This window comes from Pezoporus flaviventris, unplaced genomic scaffold, assembly GCF_033815535.1.
Source record: "Pezoporus flaviventris isolate CSIRO_AGI_PZ_B2104156 unplaced genomic scaffold, CSIRO_AGI_Pfla_v1 ptg000051l, whole genome shotgun sequence".
In the NCBI taxonomy this organism is placed as follows: Eukaryota; Metazoa; Chordata; class Aves; order Psittaciformes; family Psittacidae; genus Pezoporus; species Pezoporus flaviventris.
Window position 1 is genome coordinate 230928 of NW_026892599.1, and position 19231 is coordinate 250158.

Genomic DNA, 19231 nt, shown 5'->3' on the forward strand with positions numbered 1-19231 from the left:
CAGCATGCTAAAAAGCTCTGCCTCAACAATATGCAAAGATGCTCCTGAGCTCAATGATCCAACACAGTTACTTGAAGACACAAAGCACAGAAAGCAGACTAAAGGAGTAAACTACTGCTCTATTCATTTAGCTACCAACAGGGAGAAGCAGTGCTTTAGGCTATGTGCCATTCATCATCAGTTAGTGCCTACTGGTCTGCTAATAGAGTAGTAACAGCAGCACAAATAGTATTTGACAGGTATTTGTTCTCTCTTGTGCCCCTCCTTGTCTTGTTCCAGTAGGATTGTTTTAAATACACTGCCCTTGTAAGAGAAAGCAGTGAAGCACTTCTGAAAACCAGATGTGATGACCTTTGTGATGGTTCATTACACAGCCTCAGGACAGCCTCCAAGAAAATGCAGTGACCTGTATGTAAACAGGTCTACAAAAGATGCACAGTTATTCGTCTCATTTCTGGGGCCCTCCAGGAGGGGGCATAAACAGACTGAGACAAAAATGCCCCTCCTTATCTTCATCGGGACTTAGTTCTTGCCTTCTGCTTCCCCATTGTGAAGACTGAACACAAGGGAAGTAGAATGCTAGGAACACAAGCCTTTTTCACTCTCATCACTAGTGCGACTGCATTCTGGCCCCTTACACAGTCGCTTTGCAGAAAAGGTAGATTTTTGTACTATACAAAGAAAGTGAATTCTGATTACTTCTATGAGCAACATATGTAGAGGAGGAGATTTAACAAGGAAGAAACTGTAGCAAGACAGCGACTGAATCTTCTGAACATCCCTTAACGGATACCAAGTTTAAAGGGCACTTACTAAATGCTAACCGTGTTTGCCTCAGCTGCAGGTGCACTCTGAAGTCTGTCTGGAATCCAGTACCAGAAACAGTGAGCTCAGATCCAGGTACTCCTTTAAGATGGTCATACTCCCAGCGACAATGCCAGATGCCTGTTAAAAATCAATCAATATCAAATGAGCGTTTTTGAAGAGTGCAAAGACAAGGTTGGGGTTATTTAAACCTTTGACAAGTGAAGCGTTTTGTCCTCAGCATGTCAGGGAAGCAAAACTAAACACGCGTTACTGCGAGACTAGCCAGCTATAACATCACATCTACAGATAAGAAAGATCAGTACAAGTGAAAGCGGACTAAGTACACTGGGGGTAAATAGTTCGGGTTACTACATCTGGGGCTAAGTATCAGCACAGCTGGATTCTTATGAAATTTCGCTGCCATTTAGGCCCTTCTCATTTAACTGAGTCTAAACCTAGGCACTAGTTCTCCCAACTACAGCATTTAACTGATGTAATCACTTGCTTTCCTTGCCCAAAATCAAGCAATAAGGAAAAACAGCCTCAGAGGCTGGAGGATTACACCTACCATAACCGATAATTCCAGTCACGCCAAAGATGAAAATCCAGAAGAGAATCCCAGCTGTGAACCTCAATAACACAAGGAAGAGCAGACTCACAATCATTGCAACGAACAGCCCACTAGAAAGACAAGAAACAGAAACCCAGGGAGAACAAGTGTGAGCATCTTTCTTGCACGCCTCTTACTCCAAATGAGGGTCCCTTCGTCTCGTGTAGGAGAACGGTTTGCAAAAACGTATTTCAAAATCTTCTTTATGAATTATTTCCTCATGGCTCTCTGCTGTTAGAAACGGACAGATTATATATGATGATCTGGACACAGCCAGAATTGTCTGCGTACACCGAGTTCTCAGGGCGTCTGAATGGGACCAGCACACGTCTGGTTTGGTCATTTACACTGGCTGACCAACTCACTGCCTTTTCCAGGCCATGGCCTAGTCTACAGCACACAAAGTTAAATGGGAGACATACCTGTGTGTGGGGAGGTTACTGGTTTATGTCCTCCATTTAAAATCCCTGCTTGCACAGAAACAAGATTAGGAAAGTAACATTTGAGGAGCTTTCCCAGAAAAAAAAGAATTCATTTTAGGAGGAAAACCACTGATCCCTTCTACCCATCGGAGAAGAAAATGATCAGGGCATAGTGATGCATAAAAAGAACCTGTTCAGAGCCAGCAGTGGGACCCCTAGGATGGACATCTCCAGTGTCTTTATCAAGTCTGTGCTAAGGAAACATTTGCTTTCATTTCACTCCCAGAAAAAAAGTCAGAAAGGAAAGAATGACTGCAAAAGGCCTTTATTCAGCGGGTTTCTTCTAAAGCAACGCAAATAAAGCAGTGGGAACAATGGTTCCATCCAACAAAGATCCAGCTCAGACGCTTCACAGAACATTTCATTTCTCTACAACTCTGAGGTGTTACATCAGAATTTTGTGTTAGAACAGACTCAAAAGAAATGAAACCCTTTTCTTCCCTGTGGTCAGGATCTTCTCTTCTGAATGTTCCCAGTTTATTTAGCCAGTGACTAAAGATAACAAACGGGTCAGCCTGACCACAGACAATCAAAACCGGATGTTTTGGGCAAACTAAGCCAGACGGGCAGAGGGACAAGAAAAAGAACATCAGTTTATTTAGTTAAACCTTTGTAAACTGGTCTTAAGTCCTAGCCCCTTAGAGGCTTCCCAGCATGATGCGTGTTCCCTTTCTGAATGGCTTGTTTGAAATTCAGAATGTATTCCTCAAAAAAAGCACTGTCATTTTGGAGTTCCTGACTCTCTTCTTCAAGGCAGTAAGATACCTTTATCTACGGTTAGCTTCAGATTTGCTCTAGTAACACCAAAACTGAATGAATACATGGTAACAACTGTCATTAATAGAGTGCTTCCCTTAAACTGAGCCTTGAAAGCAGCAGTTCTTTGGGAGTAGGATAAAAAGAACAGAGCAATTCCATATTAGATTTTTAATCCCACCTCCTTTCCCCATCAGGCCTTCACTCTCATCACCCAAACTCTGGCACTTTCCTATGTTTGCCCAGAAATCACTGGATGCATGCTGTCATTTGGTGAAAAGTGTGAGGAAAATTCTACCCAACTACTTTAAAAGTAACAACAATCCCTTATAAAAGTACCCTATTTGAAATGGGGAAACTGGTTTCAGTATGGAGAAAGTCTGTTCAGAAAATGCTCAAGTCTCTCTCCAGCCCATCTGTTGAGCAGTATCTACTTTGAGAGAATCTTCACCATAAGTCTGATTTCAATAACAGATCTAGAGAGAACGGTCATTTAGGCATATATACTCACAGATCTGCTCCAGCAAAATAGCTACTTCTTTTGTTTTGGTGCTGCATTTTTACTAATTGCTCATTATTGAGTAAGAATTGCAAGATAAAGCTAACTCTGTTCAGTAGTTTTTGTTCTTTAAGTTGCTTTGCCTGCTGCACTGGATTTGTGTATTACAATGAATTTAACTACATATTGCTAGTATCAATTTGGAAATTGGGATGTGTTTTATATAGATACTCACGACATTTAGCAACTGCAATTGGTTTGAAAGTCTCGTAATCAAGAATTTTTAGGTTTGGAATTACCATGCAGATGGGTCCTGCAACAGAAGACAGCAGCACCTCTTGAGTTTCTGCCTGGTAGGATATTCAAAAGCTACTCCAGACCATACCGTATGCATGTATGCTGTGCTATCCTTACCTCACATACAGAACCATAACAACATCATGGCAAAGCTTAAAAGTAGGTTTGATAACAAACACGTACATGATCAATTCTTCAATTCCCTACACATTCCATAGTGAGTTTGGAAAAACATAAAATTACCCATTGGAATCTTACATTAAAATCCAGTACCAAGAAACAGCATAGTCTTCAAAACTTTTTACTCCAATTGATCTTGCATCCAGGATATTACTGATGCTGCTGAGAAAAGACAAGACTGCTAATAGCAGAGAAGCAGAAAACAGCTCAGTGAAGCAAAAGGAGGACTTCTTGGAGTTGTTTTCCTATCCTGAAAAGTGCTTGCCCATATTAGCGTTTCCTAAGGAGAAATGAAGGATCATCTTGTCAAAGAACAAACAATGTAGTTGTAGATGCCAGAAGAAGGAAACTTCCTAAGCTGCGGGTGCTAGCACTGCTGGGAAGGTGCTAGAATGCGGCAGCCTCAGATCCAGAGGTAAGAAAAGGTACCCCTGTGCTCCGGACAGGCTGAGGATGGAGAGTAGCTGGTTGCTACCCAGCATTGGAGATGCTTGCTGTCCATCTGCAAGGGAGGTGCTGTCTGGCATCAGAGCCCAGGACGTTGCCTTTTGACCTTCAGACGTGTGCTAAAAACAGGAACATGCTGATGAGGTGAGATGCAAAAGTACTAGGACATTCCACAGCACTAGGAAGGCTGCTGTAGGAAGGAAGAGCTGAGGCCATCACTGGCTGGCCCGAGTCCTGCTGCATGAAGACTTCAATTTGAACCTCCTTTAACTTTCCTTGGTATTAATTTTGGCTAGAAAAACCAAGTGGAATGTCTTAAAAACTGACAGTCATTCTGAGGAACACTAAAGCTTGTGGCTCCTTGCTCATTTCTGCATACCACAGTGCTGGTTTTCCCTACTGGAACTTTGCAAGTGCTCAGGCACAGAAACCATCTACCAGGAAGTCTCGTCTGGGTACCCTCAGCCATTTGATACAACAGATTCTGATCTTGGTTTTTCAATTCCTAAATTATTTCACAGTCTCAGAATCCAACAAACAAGCACTTAAGAAGGGTAAAACCTACTTTGCAGCTCCCCTGAGGTCGGTTGCATTTCTTGTTTTCCCTCTTCCATCTTCGAAGGTAGTCTGATTTGCCACAGCTAGCACACCACTCTTCGTGGAGAAGTCCAGGAAGCATCTCTTAAGAACTATTCAAAATACCAAAAGAAAGCAGAAATGGAAAGCAATGGAAAAAGGAAGCAATGGAAAAAAAGACAGAAACTATGGGTAAGACAGAGAGAGGAGGAGTTTATAAAAGAAAGAGACAAGGACAGACGTTCACATTCTCATTTATGTTGCCCTGCTCTTTACTGCACCAAATCCTTGGTTTCATTCCAAAGGGAAGAGTAGGTCAGTCCTCCTACACAGCTGTACATCACCTTTATCTACTGGTTCTGCACTTTCCTTATCAGGTTCCAATAAGCACTGATGCCTGGCCTCAATATTCAGTCTGCAATATCTACTCCCCCACTTATTCTCAGGAAACAATTAACTAACATGTCTCTTTTCTTCCCTCTCTGATCTTCACCTCTGGCTGTAGGCAAAAAGAAGGTAAGAACTTCTTTGCAAATGATTTTCTGTCTTTTGGGTCAGTACATCATTTTTCATACAGATTTTTAATTCTTTAGCGCTTCATCCATTATTTTCTCTTTTTGACAGCCTGGGCCTGCTTTACACAATCTCTATTTTAAAGCATGGAAAAAAATAACAGCACTTCCTTATTTGCATGAGCTTCTAGGTCAGTGACAGATACTCTTGAGCCCTGAGGCCTCTGCCTGTCTACTCAAAAGCACCTGCTGACCACAGTGACAAAATCAGCTTTTTGTCCCCTTAATTCCTCTGCCGCCCTCCATAGGCAGCACTATGTGCAGCACTGAAAAGCAAGCTGCCCAGTTAACTGGGATCAAGTACCACCTCAACTTCAACAGCTGCCCAGATGAGCTTTCCTACAGTCGTGGCATTTCCTTCGTGCCAACAGGTTGGCTTGGGTTCGGTTGGGTGCTCACATGTTCTGGAAGGAAGAGTTTGCACCGTAAACCACTTCTTATCAGGAATGATTCAAGAGCAAGAAAGAGCTCAGCTTGACCCAATCACACTCCAAGTGTCCATGAATGGCTCCCTAGAAAAAATGATGATAAAGCTTCATACTTTCAAACTGTTTAAAACTGAATGGAGGCCACTGCCAGGTAAGAGACAGCTCCTCGTGGTCTTGCCACAGAACACTTTTCAGACTGGAGTTGTGATTTCATGTGAACGCTTACAGTCTGCTAAGATGTGTGTAAGAAATAGAACCACTCACAAGGCCTGCTTGGAATGAACATCAAAGGACAATCTTCATCACGTAGAGCTTGAGCAACAGACTGAAAAGGGGAAAACCGGGAATGCTGAATACATAGCAGAATTAACTACGTGGGTTTTGTTTCCCACCCACTCTGAGAAAATGCCCCAAACTGGACTCTGTAGCCTCCTCCCCAAACTTGACTGCTGGAGCTGCAAGACACATTCATGATCTGAGAATCCAGCCTCTCAATGGGATTTGGGAAAAGACTATTCTTTACTTTTCTAGTGAAAAAAAAGAAAAGACCTCTTCACTTTGGATCGGCAGGTAAAGCAGCAATGACTGGGCAATCGCTCCTTGCCTCCCCCTTACTTTTCTCCTAAAGAAGAGTAAGAATTTAACACAACTAACACAGCTTTAGTGCAAGGCGGTTTAGAGATGGGAGAAATCACACAGTACATTTGAGTCCAAAATCAGTTCCATGAAAGACAGACTTCTCTGCCTAGCTAAATTACTGAGGAGCTCTACGTAACAGGAGCCTTAAGAACTGGTTTGAGACACTCTGCTCGACTGCTGCAGAGTACTTAAGTACTAAAGGATACTTCTCACAGTACTGCAACCACATGGGTAGCTGCAGATACTCTTTAAGGAAACAGTAATCACTGAAAGAGTTAGGGATGTGATGTGCATACAAGACCTTCATCCCTGACCAAATCACTGCCAAAGCGTTTGTATGGGACAACTCCTTATACGGTGAAATCAGAATAATTCAAAGCTTTGCTGTAGCTCAGTAAAACCATGCTTATTACACATTGCTTGAAGAAACAAAATGGATTCCATCTCCTCCTGATACACACAGACCTTGTGAGGACTCTTACAACCAGGTCTGCAGAACTGCTTCAAGTAATTCCACTGATCGGGTTTGTATCTGTAGGAAGCCTGAATATCAATGTAGGTCACAAACCTGCCTGGGCACTTTGAGACATAAGCTGCAAGAAAAGAAGACACACTGGGGGTAGAGAAGGGTAAGGAAAGTCAGTGCAATCAGAAAGCAAGAAAAAAGGCTACCTGCCAAACTGCCCTGTTCTATGGAACTGCCTTCAGTAATGCTTACTGCAGCATTTGGAAAGGGACACAATGCATTTGCGAGTGCATTTTGAAGGGTATGAATTTTAAAATCAAACAAATGTACGTCTAGTTCTTAAGCACCATGACTAAGAGGCATCTTTCCCTCCTGAGCTGCTATTTCCATGCAGAAGTGCTCTGTTGAGATCAATGAATTCATTTAACTCTCACAATTCAGGATTTAAAACCACTGGGAAACAGAGATAAGCAAAGCAAGCCGCTCGGCAGGTATCCCAGGAAGGTGTGCTTACAGCTGCCTGCTCCCAGACCTCTCAGTCTCCTCTCTACTGGCACTGCCTAAACACCAGAAATAAAACCCCCAAGAGCTTCTCCTTCGGGTCTTTTCTGTTACTTGGTGCATGTTGAGAACAACTAAGAACCAGGCAGCAATGCTTTAGGACTACTCTTGCTCCAAGGTGGAGAAAAGAATTAATGATCCAAACTTGGGTACTTAGAAGCTGTGCCATCAGTGATGCCATCTGTAAGCTGCGCTGATCCTTTACCAAAAAGATTCTCTGAATGATGAAAACAACTGCATTTACTGTGAGGGTAGGGAGGCCCTGGAACAGGTTGCCCAGAGAGGCTGTGGATGCTCCATCCCTGGCAGTGTTTAAGGCCAGGCTGGACGGAGTCTTGGACGACACGGTCTAGCGTGTGGTGTCCCAGCCTGCGGCAGGGGAATTGGAAGTGGATGATCTTAAGGTCATTTCCAACCCAAACCATTCTATGATTCTGTGAAAAGAAAATGGCAGGCTCCCTACAGGGAAAAATCACGCATGAGAGAGAAACACTGTTGGGTTTGCATATTCGGGATAAGGCTTTGCAATATTAAGGTTTTGTAATACTAAGACTTTGCAATATTGGGGCGGGGGCTAAGTTACTCAGGGAACGAAACATAGGGTTTGAAATACCGTGACTTAAACAGGCACACTCTGTGCTTAAAGACAACGGCATCTGTGGGCAACAGGCACTCTCTGTGCCACAAAGGAACGCTATCTTTGTACACCCTATGAAGCTAAGCCAGTGCAAACTGCTGCTGTAGTTAAGCAGTAAGTTGGGGTACCATGTGCCTGCCAGAGAGTTATGAAATCAAACCCTAAAGGGAGAGAAAGAAAGAAGTAAGAGGAAGGGGTGTACGAAACTGAGTAAGGGGAGGTGTAACCAGAGGCGGGACAGTTAGCACGTAGATTATACACGTCGGAGAGGCTGTAAACCTTGGAGTCCCCAACCAATGGGGTAACAAAGGAGGGAACTTGAGGATGGGAAAGGAAATACAAATCAAAGTTCTGCCTTTGCTGTGTGTGCCTGCTTGCCAGGACACCTGTTTGTGCACAAACGGTAAATAAATAGCTGCTTCACTGCTGTGTCTGACCGAGGCCTGCCTGAACCTAGAGACTGCTTCTCACCCTTCAACTTGTCAGACACCAAAACCCACGACCCATTCCCTCAGCAGGAGGCCCACCTGAGACTCCAACTTCTCGCCGCCTTCCTTTTTCTGGGACGCTGCTCTGGGAGGAGCACTTTCTCGCCTGCCCTGCTGGAGGCTGCTGCTTCTCTTCTCCCTGCTCTTCACTGGCATCTTCCGCACTGCTTCTCTGGGCTCGTTTCTTCCCCTTTCTCTTCTTTAGCCGTCTCTGCCAGACATTCTCCTTCTCCTTCCTACTCACCACAGGCAAGCAGAGGGGGAAAACAAAGCAGTTGTGTATTTTTTTAACTACAGAAATCCCATGCAAACGTTTCACAGAAGAGACAATCCCCTGCAAAAAAAAAACGTTTTTACAAAAACCAGCACTCACAGCGACTGCAGCCGTTGGCGAGGGCCTGTGCTTGAGCTACGGCAGTAACTAAGAGTCACCTCAGTGCAGGACGCGACTGCGTGACGAAGCACGGAGCCTCCGGAACACCTGCACAGACAACACTTGGCCAGGAGCCTGTCCACAGAGCACCAGGACAACCTGGGAAGGAGAGACTTCCCCAGAAACAAGGCCTGGAACATTTCCAGTTCATCCTCAAATAACCTCCTGTGACACCACACTCATTTTCAGCCGCACGCAGGGACCAGGAAGGTCATACATATTTTGTACTGCAGGGTGCTGTACACGTAGCCTGAGTACCGGGCCATCCACAGCTATCTCATACATTAAAAGCGCTAGGATTGAAAGGGCATTTGTAGAGCTTTAATGAGAGAAACTCCGTTTAGTTTTTAGATGGCATAAAATGACATGAACAAGCCCTAGATCAACTGCTCCCACATCTAAAGCCTTCAGCTCGATGACCAGGGGAAATCAGCAGCAGGGCAAATAAAGGTTCTGGCCCTTCTCAACACACTGAGACTTGAAATGGAAATGGTACAATGGGCTGCTGAAAACCACACTGAGAGCAACGCTTTGGCTTTATTCCGAGAGCAATGCTGACAACACACTGACGTTTTAGTTGTACATAAACTGGGGGGAGTTATCTGGAAGGGAAGGATCACTGCTCGGGTTGGGCTGGGTATCACTCAGCGGGTGCTGAGCAATTGTATTGGGCATCACTTGTGTTTATTAGCTTGGGGTTTTTTTTCCTTTTCCTCTTTTTTTTTTCCTCTCTTCTTGTTATTTCCCTTATCATCATTATCACTATCACCAGCACTAGTACATTGTGCTTTGGTTATTAAACTGTGCTTATCTCCACCCTCGGGTTTTTCATCCTTCCCTTCCTGCTCCCCATCCCGCTCCAGGAGCCAAAACCCGGCTCAGAGTCAACGACACCTCGGGCCCGCCCCCCCCCCCGGGGGCCGGGGATCGGCTGCCCCAGCAGCACCTCCCCCCCCGGGGGGAAACAGCCCCCAGGGCCCCCCACAACAGCCCCGCTCCATCCCCAGGGCCGGAAAGGTGCGGGACCCCCACAGCTCCCAGCCCCCCATGCCCCGGCTTCGCAGCACCCCACACTCCCAGCCATCTCGCAGCCCCACTGCCCAGCGCTCGCACCCGCCCCCCGCATTCCCCCGCAGCGCCCGGCCCCACTGCCCAGAGCCTCGGGGGGCCGCAGACCCCCAGCCCCGCTCCCCGGGCTCTGCAGCGCCCCCCAGACCCGCGCCGCGCCCGCTCACCCTCACCTCCTCCCGCTCTGCCGCCGCCATTGCCGGCTGCAGCTCCGCCTCACGCCCTGGGCCCGCCTCCGACGCAGCCAATCAGCGCACGGCTCCCCCGCGCGGTGCACGCTGGGACCTGTAGTCCGGCCTCCGGCACATGCGCACGGGGCAGTGGGCGGGGGGCAGCGGGACCCCCGTGAGGGGCGGGGCCTTTCCTCATGGAGGAGCCGCCCCCCATGGGATCCCAGAGGCACCGGATGGGCTGGGGTGAAGGGACCTTAAAGCTCCTCCAGCTCCAAGCCCTGCCACGGGCAGGGACACCTTCCACATGGAAGGAGCAGCTTGCTCCGAGCCCCTGTGTCCAACCCGGCCTCCAACGCTGCCAGGGATGGGGCAGCCACGGCTCCTCTGGGCACCCTGTGCCAGCGCCTCAGCACCCTCACAGGGAAGAGCTTCCTGAGCTTGTGAAATACGAACTCACTCCTCTAAACGAGGTAACGAGGGTTTAGTGAGGGACAAAGGCAAGAAAGCAAAAGCAACAGCGTGACCGCAGCCAGAGGCGCAAGGGATTAGCATTTGGTACAGGTTTATATACTTTCAGTATTACATTAGTTACATGCATATTCATAATTCCCGCATATAGGCGGGGGATATTATAACTAGCTTCCAGAATTTATTATCACAAGTCTCCTCCTCTTGGCGCCTGCGCACTGCTCTGTGGTGATTGTGAGCAGGGGGCTTGAGGATGAAGTAAACAGTCTTCCTCTTGTGAGCAGGGCTCTTCAAGATGAAGTAAGCAGTCTTCCTCACGGTGTACTTTTCACCTCTGGCACAGTTGGGCCCCCCAGCAACCACACAGCCAGCTATATCTGTAATTATTCTGATAACTAGCAAGGATTTAAAACAGTGTGACCTTCCTGCAAAATTTGTTGCAGGATGGGCAGACAAGGAGTATCCCAAGCTAGCAGAGCCTTGGGAGGCTCTGTCTGAAACTAACTGATAAGGATGGTGTGAAATAACTCATTCATGTTTAGTGGGGCCACTAAAGCCTGTTACCTCACCACAGACTTACAACACAAACATCGCTCTTTAAAGCTCCTTTAGAAGACCAGCCTGAAACAATTAACTCATGTTTAAGTGGGGCCACTACATCCCACCGACTTACAACATAAACATTGTTCTCTTTCTACAGCCTAAATTAAGCTAAACAGTACTTTAACCCTATGTTTTCCAGGCACTAGCTTTCCTTATACCAAGCTTCACCCCCCACCTTCTCTTACCTTTACAAATTCTTTTGCTATGTGACTCCATTTAGATCAAGAGATCTGAACCTTTTTAACTTGCTGTCTGGTCTTGTATCTTTAGCGTGTTTTATTTCTGTTACTGTAAACTCGTACAGTTATATCCTGCACGTGAGCACGCCTATGATTTGAGAAAGCCAATACATTTATGTGTTTATCACAATCTCCTCTCAATCCACCTCTGTGGAAAGGAAAGAGGGGATAAAATAAGCAGTAAATTGCAGCCTCCTTGTGACTTCCCAAAGCCTCCGGTTTCAGTTCTAAAGCCTCGTTCGCAGGGTCCCGAGGCTCAGGTTCAGTTTCCAAAGGCTCGGCCGCGGGGATGCTGCTGCCGGGCGGGGGGCGCACGAGCCCGGCCGCGGGGCTGGGCAGGGCCCGCTCCGCCGTTCCCCGGGCTCCCGCGGCCGCGAGACCCCCCCCGCCGGCCGCTCCGCCCGGTGGCAGCGGGCGCCCGGGGCGCGCGTGGACAGAGCCGTTGACAGCGAGGCTGCGGCGGCGGCGGCAGCAGCGGCTTTTGAGCGGCTTCTGAGCGGCTTTTGAGCAGCAGCGACTTCGGCAGCGGCTTCTGAGCGGCAGCGGCTTCTGCAGGAGCAGCGGCAGCAGCACCAGGTGAGGCGGCGGCGGCGGCAGCCCTCGGCGGTCCGGAGCCCGCCCTCCGCCGCTCCCCGCGATGGTGCCTCCCCCGTCCCCCCAGCGTCCCCCCGCAGGGGCTCGCGGCACCGCTCCCCTCTCCCGCTTCTGGCAGTGGCTGCGCTGGGCGAGCCGCCCCTGGGTCTGGGTCTGGCGAGGCAGCGCCGCCCCCTGGCGCTCCCCGGCCCGCCCCCAGGCCCGGCCCCGCCTGGGGCCGGCCGGGGGCCGCCACCACCCACAGGTGCCCGGCAGAGCGCGGACCGGCGGCGGAGCGCGGACCGGCGGCGGAGCGCCCGCTCCCTCCCCGCCCCGCAGCCTCCCGGCAGCCGCGACCCCCGAGACCCCGGAGCGCGGTGCTGCTGCGGGGGTGCCGTCACCGGCAGCGCGGTCGGGCAAGGTGCCCGTGCTCCTCCTGACCCGCATTGACCCGTCGGCCTATCTGCGCTCCGGGACCGGCGGGGAGCGGCGCGCCGCGGAGCCTCGGCCGGGAAAGGCCGGGAATGATGCGGCTCCGCTCGGCCCGGAGCGCCCGGTGGGGGCCGGCGGGGACCCCGCGCGCAGCGACAGCGGCCGCGTCTGTCGCACGGGGCACGACAAGGAGAGCTTCGAGCGGCTTTACCGCGTGGGACCGCTGCTGGGGAGAGGCGGCTTCGCGTCCGTGTACTCGGGGCTCCGCCTGTGTGACAACAGCCCGGTAAGGGCGGGGCCGGCGGCGGGCCGGGGAGGCGGCGGGGCTCGGCTCAGCTCAGCTCAGCCCAGCGCTGCCCTTGGCTCGCAGGTGGCGATCAAACGAGTGGCTCGGGAGCGCATCTCCTCGTGGGGCGAGCGGGTGAGTGCGCGGGGCCACCGGGACAGTGCGGGGCAGAGCGGGTGGGGGTGAGCCGGTGGGGCCGGCGGGGGGGAAAGTGGGACGGCGTGAGGGGAGTGGGTGTGGAGTCAGCAGGGGACACGGGCCGGGTAGGGGTGCACCAGAGCATCCCTGGGGATTGCGGGGGGCACCTGGGAGCAGTGGGGCCGGGCAGGAGGGCATCAGAGCATCCCAGGCAGGGAGGCCCAGGAGCCCCGGGCCAGCATCGGCCCTGCTGACGGTGCCGCGGTCCCCCTGCAGCCCAGCGGCACTCGCATTCCCATGGAGATAGCCATGTTGAGGAAGGTGCGCTCCGGCTGCAGTGCCATCATCCAGCTCCTCAGTTGGTTTGAGCTGCCCCACTCCTTTGTGCTGGTTCTGGAGCGTCCGGAGCCATCGCAGGACCTCTCCGACTTCATCAAAAAACGGAGGTTCCTGCCCGAGGATCTGGCGCGGGGCATTTTCCTCCAGGTGCTGGTGGCTGTGCGGCACTGCCACAGCTGCGGTGTCCTGCACAGGGATATCAAGCCCAAGAACATCATCATCAACTTGGCCACCAGAGAGGTCAAGCTTATTGACTTTGGTTGCAGCACCCTCCTCAGGGACACGGTCTACACCACATTTAGCGGTGAGCCCACAGCCCAGGGTGCTTCCCGTACCGGGCAGTTTGTGAACAAGAGTCACGTGCTGATGACGAGGTGGCGGGTCACACCGAGTGTGCGTCCCCACGTCCGTGGGGCCACCGGTGCGGCCCCTGCATCCCTGGGGATCCGCGGGCGAGAATCCAGGAGCAGGCGGCATCTGCCTAATGAGGTGCGCCCGTATCCTGTTGTAGGAACACCTTTGTACTACCCGCCGGAGTGGTTCCGCTGGCACTGCTACCACGGCCGTCCGGCGGCGATCTGGTCCCTGGGCGTGCTGCTGTATGAGATGGTGTGCGGGGTCCTCCCCTTCCGGTGCTGCGAGGACATCGTCAGCGGGCAGCTCTTCTTCCAGCGCCGGATCTCTGTCGGTAGGTACCTGGCTTCGCAGCAGCAGGGGAAGGTCGGGGTTTAGGGGGTGGCAGCTGATCGCCCTTGGTCAGCTGGAGGAGGTGGCCCATGTCCTGCCGTCCTGCTCTCCTCCAAACCGAGTCATGGAGCAGGAGGTCTGGGTGCAGCTCTGAGCGCACCCAGGCCCGGGCGCTGCGGACGGTGGCACAAGGTAGGCAGGAGCCTCCCGCAACTGAGCGGCATTTCCGGGATTCTCCCCAGAATGCCAGCACCTCATCAGGTGGTGCTTGTCCATGAGAGCTCGCGACAGGCCATCCCTGGACGATGTGTTCAACCACCCTTGGCTGCAAACATCCACTGCCCCAGGAGACAGCCGCCCTCCACCCTCACAGCCTGAGCCAGCAGCTGGGCAAGTAAGCTGGGGTGCCTCTTGGGGGGAGTGTGGGGTTTGGGGGTTTGGCAGGTTGGGTATTTTGGTGGGGATTTGGGCTCTTGGGAGGTTGGGATGGATTTTGGGGGCCTGTGGGGATTTTTTGGAGACTTTGAGGTTTTGGGGGTTGTTTTTTGGGGGGACTTTGTGGGTATTGCGGAGAGCGGGGGGTTTTGGGGGTTTGGGAGTTTGGGGAGTTTGTTGAGGTTGGGTGTTTTGGGGGGACTTTTGCAGTTATTGGGGGGCTTGTGGGGATTGGTTTCTGGGTTCTTTGGAGAGCAATAGGTGTCAGAGGGACACCTCATAAGAGTTATATCTCCTCCTTGTAGCTGGGGCAGTGGTGAGGTTGGGCTTTAGTCTGAGGATAACGCTGGTAACACACCGATTGTATAGTGGTTTCTGATTAGCACTTACCCTGAGCAAGGCTGATTCAGTCTCTCATGCTCTGCAGTGAGGAGAGACAAGATCTGACATCAAAGCAACAGACAATGCGGCTACTCCAACACAAGCCACGAGCACTGCAGCTACTCCAACACCAGCCACAACCACTGCGGTGACACCAACAATGGCAACAGGCACCGTGGCTACTCCAATGGCAAGGACTGTCACTGCAGCTACAACTCCAGCAACATGCAGTGCTGCTATTCCAACCAGGGCAAAAAAAGCAGTGTGGCTACTCCAAACTCAGTGACAAGCAGTGAGGCTTCTCAAACCCAAGCCACAAGCACTGCAGGTACTACAAATACAGCGACAGACACATCGGCCACTCAAACACCGAGGACAGGCACTGTGGCTGGTGCAACCCAATTCAACATGCCCTGCAGTTAATCCAGCCCCAGGCACAAGGACTGCAGTTACTCCACCACCAGTTTTAAGCTCTGCAGCTACTCTATCTCTGGGAAGGAGCAATGGCGCTACTCTAAGGCCTGCTATGTGTACAGTGGCTACGTCAACCCCAGCCACAAACACTGCAGCTACTCCAGTGCAAGCCACAACCACTGCAGCCTCTCCAACGCCAGTGACACACACTGCTGCTCCTGCAGCCCCATCAACAAGCAGTGAGGCTTCTCCAACCCAGGCCCTAAGAACTGTGCCTACTGCAACCATGGCAGCAGGCACATGGGCTACTCCAATGCCAAAGACAGATGCTGTGGCTGCTGCAACTCCAGTGATGGGCACTGCAGGTATTCCAACCACATCAACAAGCAGCGAGGCTTCTCCAGTGCGAGCCACAAGCACTGCGGCTTCTCACTGCCAACCACAAGCCCTACGGCTACTGCAACCCCGGTGACTGGGACAGTGGCTACTACATGGCAACAATAGGCATAAACACTGCAGCTATTCCAGCCACTGCAACAAGCACAGCAGCTGCTGCAGTGCCAGCCACAGCAACGGGGCTACTCAAATGCCTGAGACAGACACTTCCGCTACTGCAACCTCATTGACGAGCAGTGAGGCTTCTCCAAACCAAGCCTCATGCACTGCGGGTACTCAAAGTACCGTGACAGACACATCAGCCACTCGAATGCAAAGGACAGGCACTGTGGCTACTCCAGCCCCATCAAGAAGCACTTTGGACAATCCAACCCCAGGCACAAGCACTGCAGCTGCTCCACCACCAGTTTCCAGGTACGCAGCTATTCCAACTCTAGGAGGGAGCACTGTCGCTACTCTTAAGGCCTGCAACGTTTGCAGTGGCTAGATCAACCCCAGGCACAAACACTGTGGCTACTGCAAGTCCTACCAGAAGCACTACAGCTACTCCAGTGCCAGGCACGACCACTGCAGCCTCTCCAACACCAGTGACCCATCAACAAGCAGTGAGGCTTCTCCAGTGCGAGCCACAAGCACTGCGGCTTCTCACTGCCATCCACAAGCCCTGCGGCTACTGCAACCCCCGTGACTGGGACAGATGCTACTACATAGCAACAGTAGGCATAAACACTGCAGCTATTCCAGCCACTGCAACAAGCACAGCAGCTGCTGCAGTTAATCCAGCCACAGCAACGGGGCTACTCCAATGCCTGAGACAGACACTGCCGCTACTGCAACCTCATTGACGAGCAGTGAGGCTTCTCCAAACCAAGCCACATGCACCGCGGGTACTCAAAGTGCCGTGACAGACACATCAGCCACTCGAATGCAAAGGACAGGCACTGTGGCTACTCCAGCCCCATCAACAAGCACTTTGGACAATCCAACCCCAGGCACAAGTAGTTCAGTTGCTCCACCAGCAGTTTTCAGGTCTGCAGCTATTCCAACTCTAGGAAGGAGCAATGGGGCTACTCTAAGGCCTACAACATAGGCAGTGCCTAGATCAACCCCACCCAGAAGCACTGTGGCTTCTCCAACGCCACTGACAAACACTGCTGCTCCTCCAATGCCATCGACAAGCAGTGAGGCTTCTCCAACCCAAGCCCTAAGAACTGTGCCTACTGCAACCATGGCAGCAGGCCCATGGGTTACTCCAATGCCAAGGACAGGTGCTGTGCCTGCTACAACTCCAAAGACAGGCACTGCAGGTATTGCAACCACATCAACAAGCAGTGAGGCTTCTCCAGTGCGAGCCACAAGCACTGTGGCTTCTCATTGCCAGCCACAAGCCCTGCGGCTACTGCAACCCCAATGACTGGGACAGCGGCTACTACATGGCAACGATAGGCATAAACACTGCAGCTATTCCAGCCACTGCAACAAGCACAGCAGCTACTGCAGTGCCAGGCAGAACAATAAGGCTACTCCAATGCCTGAGACAGACACTGCCGCTACTGCAACCTCATTGACGAGCAGTGAGGCTTCTCCAAACCAAGCCTCATGCTCTGCGGGTACTCAAAGTACCGTGACAGACACATCAGCCACTCGAATGCAAAGGACAGGCACTGTGGCTACTCCAGCCCCATCAACAAGCACTGTGACTAATCCAACCCCAGGCACAAGCACTGCAGTTGCTCCACCACCAGTTTTCAGCTCTGCAGCTATTCCAACTCTAGGAAGATGCAATGGGGCTACTCTAAGGCCTGCAACATACGCAGTGCCTAGATCAACCCTACCCAGAAGCACTGTGCCTTCTCCAATGCCAGTGACAAACACTGCTGCTCCTCCAACGCCATCGACAAGCAGTGAGGCTTCTCCATCCCAAGCCCTAACAACTGTGCCTACTGCAACCATGGCAGCAGGCACATGGGTTACTCCAATGCCAAGGACAGGTGCTGCGGCTGCTACAACTCTAAAGACAGGCACTGCAGGTATTGCAACCACATCAACAAGCAGTGAGGCTTCTCCAGTGCGAGCCACAGGCACTGTGGCTTCTCACTGCCAGGCACAAGACCTGCAGCTACTGCAATCCCTGTGACCTGGACTGTGGCTACTACATGGCAACAATAGGCATAAACACTGCAGCTATTCCAACCACTGCAACAAGAACAGCAGCTGCTCCAGTGCCAGCCACAGCAACGGGGCTACTCCAATGCCTGAGACAGACACTGCCGCTACTGCAACCTCATCGACGATCAGTGAGGCTTCTCCAACCCAAGCCCTAAGAACTGTGCCTACTGCAACCATGGCGACAGGCCCATGGGTTACTCCAATGCCAAGGACAGGTGCTGCAGCTACTACAACTCCAGTGATGGGCACTGCAGATATTCCAACCACATCAACAAGCAGTGAGGCTTCTCCAGTGCAAGCCACAAGCACTGCAGCTTCTCATTGCCAGCCACAAGCCCTGTGGCTACTGCAACCCCAGTGACTGGGACAGTGGCTACTGCATGGCAACAATAGACATAAACACTGCAGCTATTCCAGCCACTGCAACAAGCACAGCAGCTGCTGCAGTGCCAGCCACAGCAATGGGGCTACTCCAAGGCCTGAGACAGACACTGCCGCTACTGCAACCTCATTGACGAGCAGTGAGGCTTCTCTAAGCCAAACCTCATGCTCTGTGGGTACTCCCCATACCCACAACTGCCCCCCAGGTGACCCTCAAGTAACATCCTAGACCCAAAACTGCTCCCAAGTGACCCCCTAGTGACCCCCAGACCAAAAACAGTTCCCCAAGTGTCCCCCAAATGAAATCCCAGACCCACAAGTGCCCTCCAAGTGACCCCAAAGACCCAGAGCTGCCCTCCAGTCATCTCCCAGACCTACAACAGCCCCAAAACTGCCCCCAGAGTGACCACTCAGACCCACAACTGCCCCCCAAGTGACCCCCCAGACCCACAACTGCCCTTAAGTGACCCCCCAGACACACAACTGCCCCCAAGTGACACCCCAGACACACACCTGCCCCCCAAGAGAGCTCGCAGACCTACCTCTCCCCCCAAGTGTTCACCCAGTGACCCCCAGAGCCATAACTGCCCCCAAATGATCCCCTCAGCCCTAAAATTGCTCCCCTAGTGGCCTCCCGGACCCACAACTGCCTCCCAAATGACACCCCAGTGATTCCCCAGACCTAAACCTGCCTCCCAAGTGACCCCCAAGTGGCTCCCCAGACCCAAACCTGCCTCCCAATTGACCCCCAAGTGACTCCCCAGACCCACAACGTCCCCACAAGAGATCTCCCTGACCTACAACTGTTTCCCAGCTGACACCCCAGTCAGCCCCAGACCCACAACTGCCCCATGTGCTCCCCAAGTGATCCCCAACACCCACAACTGCCCCTCACTGCCCCGCTCCATCCCGTTCCCATCCCGTTCCCATCCCATTCCCATCCCGCTCCCATCCCACTCCATCCTGCTCCCATCCTGTTCCCATCCCATTCCTATCCCGCTCCCATCCCGTTCCCATCCCGCTCCATTCCCAGCTCCATCCCGTTCCCATCCCGCTCCCATCCCGGCTCCATCCTGGTCCCATCTCGGTCCCATCCTGGCTCCAATCCTGTTCCCATCCCACTCCCAGCCCGGCTCCATCCCGTTCCCATCCCACTCCCATCCAGCTCCCA

The 19231-nt window shown here is 51.9% G+C and overlaps 1 protein-coding gene across 1 annotated transcript; it reads left to right on the top strand.

Annotated features, from left to right (window-relative positions):
* Positions 1–12639: 12639 nt before the first annotated feature.
* On the top strand, positions 12640–18721 carry LOC133277169 (serine/threonine-protein kinase pim-1-like). The gene is made up of 3 exons (XM_061468797.1): positions 12640–12720; positions 13135–13517; positions 18688–18721. Exons 2-3 carry the CDS (start codon positions 13156–13158, stop codon positions 18719–18721), a joined length of 396 nt encoding a protein of 131 aa, XP_061324781.1. The 5' UTR covers positions 12640–12720; positions 13135–13155.
* The last annotated feature ends 510 nt before the right edge of the window (positions 18722–19231 follow it).